The sequence below is a fragment of the Leucoraja erinacea genome, chromosome 23, assembly GCF_028641065.1.
Source record: "Leucoraja erinacea ecotype New England chromosome 23, Leri_hhj_1, whole genome shotgun sequence".
In the NCBI taxonomy this organism is placed as follows: Eukaryota; Metazoa; Chordata; class Chondrichthyes; order Rajiformes; family Rajidae; genus Leucoraja; species Leucoraja erinaceus.
Window position 1 is genome coordinate 34,808,709 of NC_073399.1, and position 14,988 is coordinate 34,823,696.

Consider the following 14,988-nt stretch of genomic DNA (forward strand, 5'->3'; position numbering starts at 1 on the left):
TTCTACTGCAGTTGTACAGGGTCTTGGTGAGACCACACCTGGTATTGCGTACAGTTTTGGTCTCCTAATCTGAGGAAGGACATTCTTGCCATAGAGGGAGTACAGAGAAGGTTCGAGGGGGGATCTTATGGAAACTTACAAAATTCTTAAGGGGTTGGACAGGCTAGATGCAGGAAGCTTGTTCCCGATGTTGGGGAAGTCCAGAGCAAGGGGTCACAGTTTAAGGATAAGGGGGAAATATTTTAGGACCGAGATGAGGAAAAACTTTTTTCACACAGAGAGTGGTGAATCTCTGGAATTCTCTGCCACAGAAGGCAGTTGAGGCCTTTTCATTGGCTATATTTAAGAGGGAGTTAGATGTGGCCCTTGTGGCTAAAGGGATCAGGGGGTATGGAGAGAAGGCAGGTACAGGATACTGAGTTGGATGATCAGCCATGATCATATTCGAAGGGCCGAATGGCCTACTCCTGCACCTATTTTCTATGTTTCTATTTGGACAGGTACATGGATAGAACAGGTTGAGGGATACGAGGTGAATGTGGGCAGGTGGGGCATGGACGTGTTGGGCTGAAGGGCCTGTTTCCGTGCTGTGTGATCTAGAACAACGCCTGTTAATAATGTTGTTACCATCACTGGGCAGCCCTTCATCGACAACTTGGGGGCATATTATGACCATATGAAACTGGAGTGGGGGTTCCTAATTGAGACCAAGTTCGGATACACAGATTCAACGCGAAACATTGAGAATTCTTCCCAGCCCAGACGCTGCCCGACCCACTAAGCTCAGCAGCTTGTTTTTGCTACAGACTCCAGAATAAGTTCAAAAGCGATAGGAGCAGAATTAGGCCATTCGATGCTGGCTCGAAGGGCCGAATGGCCTCCTCCTGCACCTATTTTCTTTGTTTCTATGTTTCTAAGTCTACTCCGCTATTCAATCATGGCTGATCTATCCTTTCCTCTCAACCCCATTCTCCAGCCTTCTCCCCATAACTGCAGACACTAGTACTAATCTAGAATCTATCTCTGCCTTAAAAATATCCACGAACCAGCAGTCTCTCGTGTCTCTGTTCTCCCCAAGTGAACCTTGTGATCTGTATTAGCCCTTTGACACTCCTTGGAGATCTCTGGTCCACATCTGTGGAATATTTTACATTCCTGGCAACCATCGTCTCCAAGGACCTTAAATGGGGGGGAATCACCATTGTATCCACAGACCAAAAGGCACAACAGTGGATGTACTTCCTGCGGCAGCTGAGGAAGCACAATCTGTCACAGGCAATGATGGTCCAATTCTATACGGCCAGCGTAGAGTCTGTTCTCACCTTACCCATCATGGTCCGGTTTGGCTCAGCCACCAAGCACGACACCTGGAGGCTGCAGCGCATCGTCCGATCAGCAGAGAAGGTTATTGGCTGCAACCTTCCCTCCATTGATGAACTGTACACCGCAAGGGCCAGGAAGCAAGCGGGCAAGATCATCTCTGACCCCTCTCACCCTGACCACAAACTCTTGAATCACTTCCCTCTGGAAGGCGACACCGGACTGTCAAAGCCGCCACAGCCAGACATAAAAACAGTTTTCTTTCCCCGCGTATAGTTGCTCTACTCAACAGCCAAAAATCTGTAGCCTCCTTTTGCTCTGGTATTATATTTCATTCACCTGTTTAATCGATAATGTTTTATTCTTATTGTTTTATGTGTCATTCCTAACTGTCACTGTATGTCATGTTGTCACTTGCGGGCAGAGCACCAAGGCAAATTCCTTGTATGTAAATACTTGGCCAATAAACGTATTCATACCGTGGGAAATATAATTAACTCTTACCTCTCCAGAACAACTGGGTCCATTTTCCCCCAACTGAAAGTCCCATTGAGCACAGTGATCGCATGCCCTGCAAAAACACGACGGCTTCAATGGTGAAGTGCCCAAGTGAGAGACGGGAGACGGGAGATGGGGGCAACAGGGAGGGGGGAGGGGGGCGGGGGGAGGGGGCGGCAGGGTTGCTGGTGATGGGGAGGAGAGTGTCGGCACAGACCGTGTGTCCAGGGTGGTCCCTGTAGTCCCCAGCGATCGTGGACTGGCCTTAGCTCCAGTGCCCCACCTGATCCCTACAGGTTTAAGCACGAGCGAAGCACTTCAGTGAGAGGGCAGAACGGGACGTGATGGACAGAGAAACAGGGGGAGAGGTAAAGAGAGATTGAAGAGAAGAGGGAGGGAGAGTTTGATTCGGTGGGAAATAGGGGAACATAAAACAGCATAAGAGAGGCGCTGGCAGAGGCCGCTCACCCCTGCAAGATTCAGAACCAGTCTAGTTGCTTCTCACAATGGGACAAGTCAAAGATGCCCCAGGATTACCTGTCGCAGTCTTCTGCCTTTCAACACTTGTAGAGTCCAGCTCATCATGGCTTAGGAAGTTCTGTAACCGTGTCAGTGAAACCGTGGCCTGAGGGGAAGAACGAGAGTGAGAGAGAGAGAGAGAGAGAGAGAGAGAGCCAGGACTGGACAGGGTCATGAGCAGGCTGCACAGGGCTGTGTGGTCTGTGGCTGCTGTATACAATGCTCAGCACCCATTGCACTGATATCAACAGAGCAAATCATCAGGGTGTATGAATGCTCCCAGCTCCTGTACGCTGTTACTTGTCCCCATTAGACATCCCACCTCTAGGTCCATGCTCAGCTCATTGGGTCAACATCAAGCCCATCAATTCTGCCCTCTAACTGCTTGCTCTGGAATTCTCTGCCACAGAAGGCAGTGGAGGCCAATTCACTGGATGTTTTCAAAAGAGAGTTACCGTAGATATAGCTCTTAGGGCTAACGGAATCAAGGGATATGGGGAGAAAGCAGGAACGGGGTACTGATTGTGGATGATCAACCATGATCATATTGAATGGTGGTGCTGGCTCAAAGGGAACGGGGTACTGACTTTCTTGTTTGCCCAGATCGATGATCAACAGCATGATCATACCTTTGAATGGTGGTGCTGGCTCAAAGGGCCGAATGGCCTACTCCTGCACCTACTTTCTATGTTTCCATGTCTCCAGCCCAGATCGAGTGAGAGGAAGTAGCGCAGCAGACATCACCTTGTCGATAGTCAGGTGTTGTTTCCCTCCACCCCCTGGCTTGGTGCTTGTCTCACCCACCCCACTCAGTACGATGCAGCTTCCAGCCTTGCTCCTGAGCCTGCAGCATCAACACTGTACCTGTTAGCCCAGTCCCACACAGACCACACTCCCCACCATTGTAGATGTAGCCCAGTCCATCACACACACCACACTCCCCACCATTGTAGATGTAGCCCAGTCCCACACTCACAGACCACACTCCCCACCATTGTAGATGTAGCCCAGTCCATCACACACAGACCCCACACTCCCCACCATTGTAGATGTAGCCCAGTCCATCACACAGACCACACTCCCCACCATCGACTCCATCTACACTTCACGCTGCCTCGGGAAAGCAGCCGACATCATCACAGACTTGTCCCTGTCCCACCCCGGTCATTCCTCCTCCCCGCTCCCGTCCGGCAGAAGGTACAGAAGCTTGAAAGCGCGCACCACCAGACTCAGGAACAGCTTCTTCCCCTCAGTTATCCGGCTTCTGAACGGCCCTTCCATAAGTTAGGGTACTGTCCGATTCACCTCTACCCCATTGCGGACATTGGACTTTGTCTGTGGAACTGATGCGCTACAATGCTGAGAACTATATTCTGCACTCTGTATCTTCCCCTTTGCTCTACCTGTTGGACTGGAGTTTGGCTGGATTGTATTTATGGATGGTATTATCTGATCAGAGTAGATAGCGTGCAGAACAAAGCTATTCACTGTACCTCAGTACGTGTGACAATAATAAATCTGAACCTTGTTGCTGAGACTGCAGGCGCTGGCACTGTGCTTGAAGGCAAGTGTGGCCTGGAGCAGCTGGGCCCCATGAACAGGGGTACCCAGTCACAGGGACTCTGCTGGGGAGAAGCTGTCCTGTGGGCACGACAGGTGGGCACACACTTTGTGCAGGGTGATGCAGCCACATCAGGTGAGGACTGACCTGAACAACACTGCTGATGACCTGAGGCAGCATGTTGAGTGGAAACCGCAGGATATTGAAGAGTGAGAGGGAGACAAAGGCTCTCTGCGCATCCAACACATTATTCTCATCCACGTACACGTACACCGCAAAGGTTGTCATGGCAACCTGGAAAAGAATAATAGACACTGATTAATAATGTTCTAAAGTCAGTACTGTACTGACAATTGTGAGAACCCAGCCCCAACCCCTGGACACATAATGCCCCATCAACACGCTGCTGATGCTTCAAGTAAGCGCTCAGGCCGGGATTATTGACTCATCTTCTCCATGACCAAGACATTTTTGGATTCAAGTTGCTAACTTACATGGATCCTGTGACTTAATCTTCTGAGTTAGTGATATTATCAAACCTTGATAACATCTACCACCCACCCTCATCAATCTCTTTGTCACTTCCTCAAGAAGCTACTGGGTGTAGGAGATGATATACGGCGGTGGTCAGGGGTGGATAATCTTCTTCTTATCGAGTCCACAAACAAGATTAGAAGTTGTTCAGCCAGAGCTGAACACACCTCTCGGCATCTGCACAATGGTGTCTGTCTTGTTGCTTCTTGTGCGTCTTGTGCGTGGTGGTGGAAAGATTGGTTGAAACAGGGCCGCGACGTGAACGCTCTTTCCTTGACCCGCGGGGTGGATAATAAAAGACCTTTGTGCTCAGAGAATCGTACACGTTTGGAACTTGCCACCAGCAACTGATGGTGTTCATACACAGAGGGTGCTCACACACACAGAGGGTGCTCAGACACAGAGGGTGCTCACACACAGAGGGTGCTCAGACACAGAGGGTGCTCAGACACAGAGGGTGCTCATACACAGAGGGTGCTCACACACAGAGGGTGCTCACACACAGAGGGTGCTCAGACACAGAGGGTGCTCACACACAGAGGGTGCTCATACACAGAGGGTGCTCACACACAGAGGGTGCTCACACACAGAGGGTGCTCACACACAGAGGGTGCTCACACACAGAGGGCCCATACAGATACAGAGGGTGCTCATACACAGAGGGTGCTCATACACAGATACACAGAGGGTGCTCATACACAGAGGGTGCTCACACACAGAGGGTGCTCACACACAGAGGGTGCTCAGACACAGAGGGTGCTCACACACAGAGGGGCTCCCATACACAGAGGGGTGCTCAGACTCATACACAGAGGGTGCTCACACACAGACACAGAGGGTGCTCAGAGGGAGCTCAGACACAGAGGGCCACAGAGGGTGCTCGGACACAGAGGGTGCTCACACACAGAGGGCCCTTACAGAGGGTGCTCACACACAGAGGGTGTTCACACACAGAGGGAGCTCATACACAGAGGGTGCTCATACACAGAGGGTGCTCATACACAGAGGGTGCTCATACACAGAGGGTGCTCAGACACAGAGGGTGCTCACACACAGAGGGTGCTCACACACAGAGGGTGCTCACACACAGAGGGTGCTCAGACACAGAGGGTGCTCACACACAGAGGGTGCTCGGACACAGAGGGTGCTCGGACACAGAGGGCCCATACAGAGGTGAACAGGCTTTAGACCACTAAATGAACCAAGGGACACGGCCATGAGGAACGCTGGTGGACAAGGCAGAGGATCCTCTGTGGATTATCCTTTATGGATTAGACCAGAGGTCAAGTGGTCTCTTCCTGCTTGTGTCTTCCTCCACATTTAACAAGGATGCTTTAACCAGGTTGGAAGTGTGCAGTTACTCACGATAAAGGGGGCTGTGGTCCAGGTGAAGGTGGAAAGGGCATTGAGACAGGCTGCCTTTTTCAGGATGTTTAGCTCCTTTGAGCGAATGGCCAGGACCTTCTGCGCGAAAGACTCCTCCCAGGCATACAGTTTCAGCACCTTGATACCATTCAAGATCTCGTTCATCATCTTGATCCGCGAGTCTTTGTACTTCATCTGTTCAACCTACAGAGCAAGAGGGCACACACTCACATCACACGGTGTCCAGGGACACACAGCGACATTATGCCCCCATACCCCGTCACAGCCAGCCAGGCATGGGGCATGTTCCCTCTCTTCCAGTACCAGTCACGTTCAGCATCTTGATTCAACATGACCCCCTGCTCCCCCCCCCCCCCCCAAACAACATCAGCAGGAATACCCAACCTTTCACACTCCCCTGTACCTTGCTGTAACATTTTAGAGAATGTTATAAGAGGCATAGATAGGGTAGACAGTCAGAACCTTTTCTCCAGGACTGTAATATCAAATACTAGAAGACATAGCTTTAGGGTGAAAGCTTCGAGATGTGTGGGACATTTTGTTTAAATGCAGGGTAGTGGGTGGTGAGAAGGTGTTGCCAGGGGTGGTGATGGAGGAAGATAAGATTGTGGCATTTAAGAGACTTTTGGATAGAAACATGGATATGCAGGGAATGGAGGGATATGGATCACGTGCAGGCAGATAAGAGTTGGTCTTGGAAACATGGTTGGCACGGATACTGGGAGCCCAATGGCCTGTTCCTCTGCTGTGCTGTTCTATATCCTGTTTACAGAAAAGGCAGAGGACCTCTTAAACCTATGGTGCTATGATTACTGTGTTTTGGTCAGATACTTCAGCAGACCATGATTTGACCACTGATCTGGGACTGGAAACACACACACTCCTGGGACAGGTTGTGTTGCTTCTGTCTGAAATGAGAACCATTTCTGCAACACTCTGGTAGGTTCCCGGTCACTTCTCCAGAGTCCAGATACTTCCCGTTACAATTATGTTTCCACAGAAAAGTTGAATTCTCAAATTGCACGGACAATTTAAAGCATGTTTTTGAGGGATGTAATGTCACTATCAGACACTGTTTCACCAGGTATTATCCGATTGGATTGGATAGCGTGGAAAACAAAGCTTTTCACTGTACCTCACGGTATAAGTAACAAGAATAAACCTAACTGAGGAGGAGCTGATCCTGGAGCAACTATACATGGGTCAGTAATGGAGGGGGTCAGAGGATGTAATGGTCAGAGGAAAGAAGTGAACAGGAAATGAGCAGGTGAGAGGGTGGGAATGGGATGAGGAAGGAGATGGAATTGGGAGGAGTTAATGGAACAAGGAAGAATCTTTCTTGCAACGTACCTGAAAGCTCCTGCACTTCATGGCTATCATGGCATTGAAAGGAATGAGGAGAATCATCACGGCAACACCAGCCAGCACCGAAGGACCGAGATACTGGAAGAGCAACGAGAGACACATTAGTGCCTGTACCTGGCTACACGTTGTCCGTCTCGAGGCTACGACGTTTCACACTGTGAAGGCATACCTGCCACAGGAAGTAGAGAGCCAGGCAGATCTGGAGAGGTGCAGACCACAGCATGTTGAGGAAGCCAGTCAGGTCCATGAATCTCTGGGCATCCACAGACATTAGGTTGACAATCTCCCCGACAGTGGACGATCGCTTTGCAGAGTTTGTGATGATCAAAGACTGAAAAATTAAAGAAGAAAAAATAAACATCAGATGATTATTCTTCATTTATAGATCCTTCCATTCTCCCCAGGATACCAGCCCCACGGGCACCTTGCATCCTTCCCCTCAGGGTGCCTGCACCACACGTGGAGCAGCCTCAGGGTGCCTGCACCCTCAGCCTCAGGGTTCACAGACCCACAACATCCAAAGCACGGGTTTTGAAGAAGGGTCTCGACCCGAAACGTCACCCATATCTTCTCTCTAGCAATGCTGCCTGACCCAGAGTTACTCCAGCTTTGTGTGTCTATCTTGGGTTTAAACATCATTTGCAGTTCCTTTCTCCACACAGGTTCATCTCGCAGCGTGTAGGTTTATTACTGTGCGTGTACAATGTAGCGAAACGCTGTGTATTGCAGTCCAGTTAGATCACATAATACTATACATTAATATAACCAAGCCAAACTCCAGTCCAATAGGTGGAGCAAAGGGGAAGATACAGAGTACAGAATATAGTTCTCAGCATTGTAGCGCATCAGTTCCACAGACAGAGTCCAATGTCCGCAATGGGGTAGAGGTGAAGTGGACAGTACCCTAGCTTATGAAAGGACCATTCAGAAGGGCCGAATGGCCTACTCCTGCACCTATTTTTCTATGTTTTTCTAAGCCTGATAACACAGGGGAAGAAGCTGTTTGAGTCCAGTGGTGGTGCTTTCAAGCTTCTGTACCTTCTGCCTGAAGGGAGCAGCCAATAAAAAAATAAAATAAAAAGAGTAAGCCAGCCAAGAGTCCTGACATGTCACGAGCGGGAGAGTGAGGAGCACAAGACGAGTGTGTGTCTGACACCACAGTGTACACGTGTCAGGGGTTATAGGGAGAAGGCAGGAGAATAGGGTTAGGAGGGAGAGATAGATGACCCATGATTGAATGGCAGAGTGGACTTGATGGGCTGAATGGCCTAGTTGTGCTCCCATCACGTACTGTATGACCTGATGATCTTCCACCTCGAGTTCATGTCCTGGAGTTTCTGGACAATCCCCAGCTTCAGACACTGCCACAAGCACTACTTTAAATGTACAAATGAGCTTCTTCAAATGTAATCAATAGAACTCATGAGTGGAGTGGTTTATGACGAGTGTTTGTATGGTTGGTACAACGTGTAGAATTTGACAAGAATGGAAAGCTTATCTGATGCTTGATGTAGGCAAGGGGAGATGTGTTGTCTGCCTTCAATAATGTGCAGCAATTCCTAGGTCAATAGTTCAAGTTCAAGTGAGTTTATTGTCATGTGTCCCTGTATAGGACAATGAAATTCTTGCTTTGCTTCAGCACAACAGAACATAGTAGGCATTTACTACAAAACAGATCAGTGTGTCCATATACCATTATATAAATATATACACACATGAATAAATAAACTGATAAAGTGCAAATAACAGATAATGGGTTATTAATAATCAGAGTTTTGTCCGAGCCAGGTTTAATAGCCTGATGGCTGTGGGGAAGTAGCTATTCCTGTACCTGGTTGTTGCAGTCTTCAGGCTCCTGTACCTTCTACCTGAAGGTAGCGGGGAGATGAGTGTGTGGCCAGGATGGTGTGGGTCTTTGATGATACTGCCAGCCTTTTTGAGGCAGCGACTGCGATAAATCCCCTCGATGGAAAGAAGGTCAGAGCCGATGATGGACTGGGCAGTGTTTACTACTTTTTGTAGTCTTTTCCTCTCCAGGGCGCTCAAATTGCCGAACCAAGCCACGATGCAACCGGTCAGCATGCTCTCTACTGTGCACCTGTAGAAGTTAGAGAGAGTCTTTCTTGACAAACCAACTCTCCGTAATCTTCTCAGGAAGTAGAGGCGCTGATGAGCTTTTTTTGATAATTGCATTAGTGTTCTCGGACCAGGAAAGATCTTCAGAGATGTGCACGCCCAGGAATTTGAAGCTCTTGACCCTTTCAACCATCGACCCGTTGATATAAATGGGGCTGTGGGTCCCCCTCCTACTCCTTCCAATCAGTTCCTTGGTTTTGCTGGTGTTGAGGGCCAGGTTATTGTGCTGGCACCATATGGACAGTTGCTCGATCTCTCTTCTATACTCTGACTCATCCCCATCAGTAATACGTCCCACAACAGTGGTGTCGTCAGCGAACTTGATGATGGAGTTCGCACTGTGACTGGCTACGCAGTCATGAGTATAGAGTGAGTACAGCAGGGGGCTGGGCACGCAGCCTTGAGGTGCTCCCGTGCTGATTGTTATCGAGGCTGACACATTTCCACCAATACGAACAGACTGTGGTCCGTGAATGAGGAAGTCGAGGATCCAATTGCAGAGGGATGCGCAGAGACCCAGTTCTGTGAGTTTGGTAACCAGCTTGGAGGGGATGATTGTGTTAAATGCTGAACTGTAATCGATGAATAACAGCCTGACATGAGTTTTTGTTGTCCAAGTGGTCCAGAGCGGAGTGGAGGGCCAGCGAGATCGCATCCACCGTTGATCTGTTGTGGTGGTAAGCGAACTCCAGTGGGTCCGGGTTTTTGTCGAGGTAGGAGTTGATTTGCTCCATGATCAACCTCTCAAAGCACTTCATCACCACTGGCGTTAGTGCCACTGGTCGATAGTCATTGAGGCACGTCACCTTACTCTACCTGGGCACCGGTATAATTGATGCCCTTTTAAAATACAGTAACTGTGTAGAATATTGCCAGTGTTTTTACACTTGGAGCAAGTTAGTGTGACTGGAGATGTAGACGCTAGGTAAGGTATGGCAGAGCAGGCAGTGTGTAGACAGACAGGAGATGTGACCATCCAGCTCCGTCCCTGTGCTGTCAACCTGCCACGGGGGCATCCGATCGCCCTCACGTGGATCACTCACCTTGCGGTAAATGGCTCCAATGATGGCTGTGCGCAGGCGCATGCCCGTCACAAAGCAATAGTGGAAGTGCTGATGGAGAAGGAGGGTCTGCAGAGCTGCTGAGAGGAACATCAGGATGGAGATCGCGTAGCCCCACCAAATCCTGGATGTCGAGTCATTAATGAACGATATCAACATGCTGGTGGGAGAGGGTGACAGAGAACGTTGTCAGTGACAAACCTGGAGCAGTGGCTAGAGTGTGGCACGGGGCACACATCACCCCCCCCCCCCACCCAGTGTAGAGGCCCATCACCCTCCCCCCCACCCAATGTACGGGTATCACCCTCCCCCACCACCCAATGTACGAGGCACATCACCCTCCCCCCCCCTCACCCAATGTACCCCCCACCCCACCCCCCCCCCCCCACCCAATGCTACCACCCCCCCACCCAATGCTTCTCAACACAAGGAATCTGAAGGTACACAAAAAAGCTGGAGAAACTCAGCGGGTGCAGCAGCATCTATGGATCGAAGGAAATAGGCAACGTTTTGGGCCGAAATTTTGGCCCAAAACGTTGCATATTTCCTTCGCTCCATAGATGCTGCTGCACCCGCTGAGTTTCTCCAGCTTTTTTGTGTACCTTCGATTTTCCAGCATCTGCAGTTCCTTCTTAAACAAGGAATCTGAAGGCTTGGCACAGTAGAGCAGCTAGTTGAGCTGTGGCATCACATTCCACTGTCACTAGCTTAGATAGGGCATCTGGGTCAGCGTGGATGAGTTGGGGCAAAGGGCCTGCGTGACTATGCCCCGACCTTGCGTGTTGTCAGCGTGAAGTTCGGACCTTCATTGTGTCTGTGGTCCTCCCGTGCCCCAAGGACAGGGGGCTGGGCCTCGTGTGCACTGAGTGGTACAATCTGTTAGTGGGAGAGGGGATTTTGAGGGGACTGTGGAGAGAACAATAAATTGGGGTGCAGGATTAAATAACTGGGTGCTCCATGTCTGGAGCAGACCTGGTGGGCCAAACGGCCCGTTTCCATTCTGTATGGTTTTAATCTTTCCTCACCCAACTTTCCATTTCATTGGCACCCGACATGGACAAAACGGGATATTAAGGAGCGGGCTGGAATTTCTGCCTGTTTGCTCTGGAGCCGTGTGTGGAGGAGACCTGTGGTGGGGGTGGGGGTGGGAGAGAGTGCAGAGCCCACTTATAGCCCAGAGGACACCAGGACCAGGACTGGAATAAACACTGCTCCACCTGGCCAGTTAGAGGGTGGGTGAAGATTCTGCTTTCACTTTCAGGAAGGTGAGAGAGTTGAAACGTCAGGGCAGAAACGTACTTGAGAAGCTGTGGATTGACAAAGGACAACAAGTCTTGGCACAGCTTCAGCGCTGATCCCATGAGGAAGTAAGGAGCAAAGGTCTTGCAGAGAGCTACGAGGAAGGACGGCTTCTTCTGCGGCACCTGTTTGGGGAAGAGGACCTCTGCTTCGTGGTTCTCACAGTTGACGTTGTTTATCACTGGAGAGCACTGGTTGAAGAACACCTCCTGCTTCCTGACAAAGGAAGAGACACACAACAGCAATTCATTACAACAGCAAGCAGACCAAGCTGTCGACTGGCCCCAAGCTTTAACCCTCTCCCAGGTATCTGTGACTCTATACATAAGCCTCCCTAAACCTCACCATTACAGATTGTAGCCTGGAACTCATTCCCATGTATCTGTCATTCAATACGATCCCCCTCAACCCAGCGATTAGATCCTGGTCTGTAATGCACACCATCTATTAATGATTCTGTACTCTGACTCCAAGCCTGTAACTCTCTCCTGGTTATCTGTGATACGATGTACAAACATCTTCATTACATTCTAGCCTGTTACTTACCGCTGGGTGCCTGTAATATTACAGGTTAACTCAGTTACAAGTATAACTGTTTTACAAGGCTGTTGCCAGGACTTTATTTCCTGAGCTATAGGGAGACGTTGGGCAACCTAGGTCTTTATTCCTTGGATCGCAAGAAGCTGAGGGGCGATCTTATCGAGGTGTATAAAATCATGAGGGGAATATTTAGGGTGAAAGGACACAGTCATTTTCCCCCAGAGTAGGGGAATCAAGAACTAGAGGACATACGTTTAAGCTAAGAAGGGAAAGATTTAATAGGGACCTACGGTGCAATGTCTTCACTCAGAGAATGGTGGATATATGGAACGAGCTGTCTGACTTAGATGGGGCATCTTGGGCAGCATAAACGTGTTGGGCCGAAGGGCCTGTTTCAAGACCCTACGATTCCCAACAGCCTTCGGCTAGATTCCAGCCTCTGGTCCTAGGAACAAACGGCCTAGAGAGATTCCTGCCTCTCACACTCCCCGCTATTTTCTTATTTCAATGTAAACCTCCCGTTACTGAGCGGCTGAGACAGGCACCGTTACCGAGGGGCCGCGACAGGCACCGTTACCGAGCGGCTGAGACAGTCACTGTTACCGAGCTGCTGAGACAGTCACCATTACCGAGGGGCCGCGACAGGCACCGTTACCGAGCTGCTGAGACAGTCACCATTACCGAGGGGCCGCGACAGGCACCGTTACCGAGCGGCCGCGACAGGCACCGTTACCGAGGGGCTGCGACAGGCACCGTTACCTCTGTGCTTTCATCTTCTCTTTCTCCCATTCTTTCAACAGCTTTGGCACAATGATATCTGACCTGTCGTCATTGTTCAGTGCCCACAGATCCTTCTCAACAAGCGGCCGTTTGTAGCCCTGGATTGCCATTCTGTGGAGACAATTGTATTTATAGAGTCAGTCATGCAGCAGAGAAACAGGCCCGTCAGCCCCACTCATCCATATAGACCAAGATACCCCACCTACCCTCGTCCCATCTGCCAGCGTTTGACTCCAAGCCTTCCCTGTCCATGTAACTGCCCTGTATCTTTGAAATGTTGCTATGGTACCTGCCTCAACTACCCCCTCTGGCAGCTCATTCCCTACACCACCCACCTGTGTGAAATGGTTACACCTCAGATTCCAATTAAATCTTTCCCCTCCCACCTTACACCTATTTCCTCTGGGTCTTTGTTCGCCCACCCTGGATAAATGACTGTGCATTCAGAAACTCCCAACCAGGTATTGGCATCGACACGTTGATCTATTGCTCAGAATCAGAGCCGCAGATACAGCAGAGAAGGAAGCCACTGGACTCATCGAGTTCCTGGTCTCCCAACACCATCTTCACAGCCTGGTCATTTTTTCCCAACACTGTGTGTCGAAAGCCACATTGGAGCCGGCCTGCACCACAAACAAAGGGCCCATTCCAGACTCCACACCACACACACTGCACAAAGAGGCTTTCCTCAGCTCACTCTTCATTCCCTTCACCTTTGCCTCTGTGATGGCGGCGTGTGTCCATGCAGCGGCTCAACACTCCCCCACTCAGGGCTCCTTGTTAGTTATTTTATTGTTAGTTTATTTGTTTTTAAACGCCCTTTTTGCCGTTTCCATTGCCGTTATTATTTATCTGTTATGTTGGAGCTCCGCTCGGGCAGTGCGTCTGATATTTTGTTGTATGTATTTACAAGTGTTATTATTTACTTGACACCTTGGGGCCTCGATCCTCTTCAGATGGGAACATCTCACACTGTCATCTCATCATTTGATATACTTCACTGATCCTCTCAACCTTCTCTAAAGAACAGTCTCAATCTCTCTAATCTGTCCTTTCAACTCTTGCCCCTCATCCCCAGAAACATTCTCATAAAATCTTTTCCGTGTCCTCTCTAACATCTCCACATCTTTTGCAAGATGAGGTGATGAGAACAGAATACGTGGCAGCAGTTGTGACAAGGCCATCGTTTGATAAAGGCTCTATTCAGCTTCTCTACTTCTCTATGTTATGCCTGTTTTGATAAATTAATGAATGCCATTTTATTGTCACTATACACATGTACAATGAGATTAAAAGCAGCTCCTACTCAGTGCAGACATATAATGAATCAAAAACAAAACAAAGGGGGGGGGGGGGGGGGGGGGGAATAAGGTGCACAGTTCTGCGGCGCTATGTACATATCTATAAAAACACAATGGATGAATAGAGTGACTAAACAGGATTCCTATATACAGTTACAGTACAAATTACAGTAGGTGGATAGATGGAAGTCCGGGGGTTTGGCTGTGAAGTCAATACATGTGTGAGTTCAGGGAGGTTATGGCTTTTGGAAAGCAACTGTTCTTGAATCTGTTTGTCCTTGTTCTGATGCACCTATAGCGCCTCCCTGAGGGCAGCAGGTCGAACAGGCCAAACACAGGATGGGAGCTGTCCTTGATGATGTTCTTCGCCCTGCTGAGGCAGCGGGAGGTGTACATGTCCATCAGAGAGGGGAGAGGGCAGCCAATGATCTTCTGTGCTGCCCTAACTACCCTCTGAAGCCTCTCCCTGTCTGCCATGGTGCAGCTGCCATACCATGCTGTAATGCAGTATGTCAGCAGGCTCTCGATGGACGAGCGGTAGAAGGTCAGCAGCAGGTTGGAGTCCAGGTTGTGCTTCCTGAGGACCCTCAGGAAGTGCAGCCGCTGCTGAGTTTTCTTGATAACCGCTGTGATGTTGTCTGTCCAGGAGATGTCAGCGGAGATGAGGACGCCGAGAAACCGGAAGGTG

At 49.7% G+C, this 14,988-nt stretch overlaps 1 protein-coding gene across 1 annotated transcript in view; it reads right to left on the reverse strand.

Annotated features, from left to right (window-relative positions):
• Positions 1 to 14,988, reverse strand: part of abcc3 (ATP-binding cassette, sub-family C (CFTR/MRP), member 3) — a 65,529-nt gene that overhangs the window by 34,997 nt on the left and 15,544 nt on the right. Inside the window, exons 7-15 of the mRNA XM_055654314.1 lie at positions 12,979 to 13,110; positions 11,680 to 11,895; positions 10,363 to 10,540; positions 7,353 to 7,514; positions 7,169 to 7,261; positions 5,798 to 6,001; positions 4,046 to 4,192; positions 2,356 to 2,443; positions 1,825 to 1,891 (exon numbers count right to left, since the gene is read on the reverse strand). Coding sequence (XP_055510289.1) covers positions 1,825 to 1,891; positions 2,356 to 2,443; positions 4,046 to 4,192; positions 5,798 to 6,001; positions 7,169 to 7,261; positions 7,353 to 7,514; positions 10,363 to 10,540; positions 11,680 to 11,895; positions 12,979 to 13,110 — 1,287 coding nt within the window. The remainder of the gene's footprint in view (positions 1 to 1,824; positions 1,892 to 2,355; positions 2,444 to 4,045; positions 4,193 to 5,797; positions 6,002 to 7,168; positions 7,262 to 7,352; positions 7,515 to 10,362; positions 10,541 to 11,679; positions 11,896 to 12,978; positions 13,111 to 14,988) is intronic.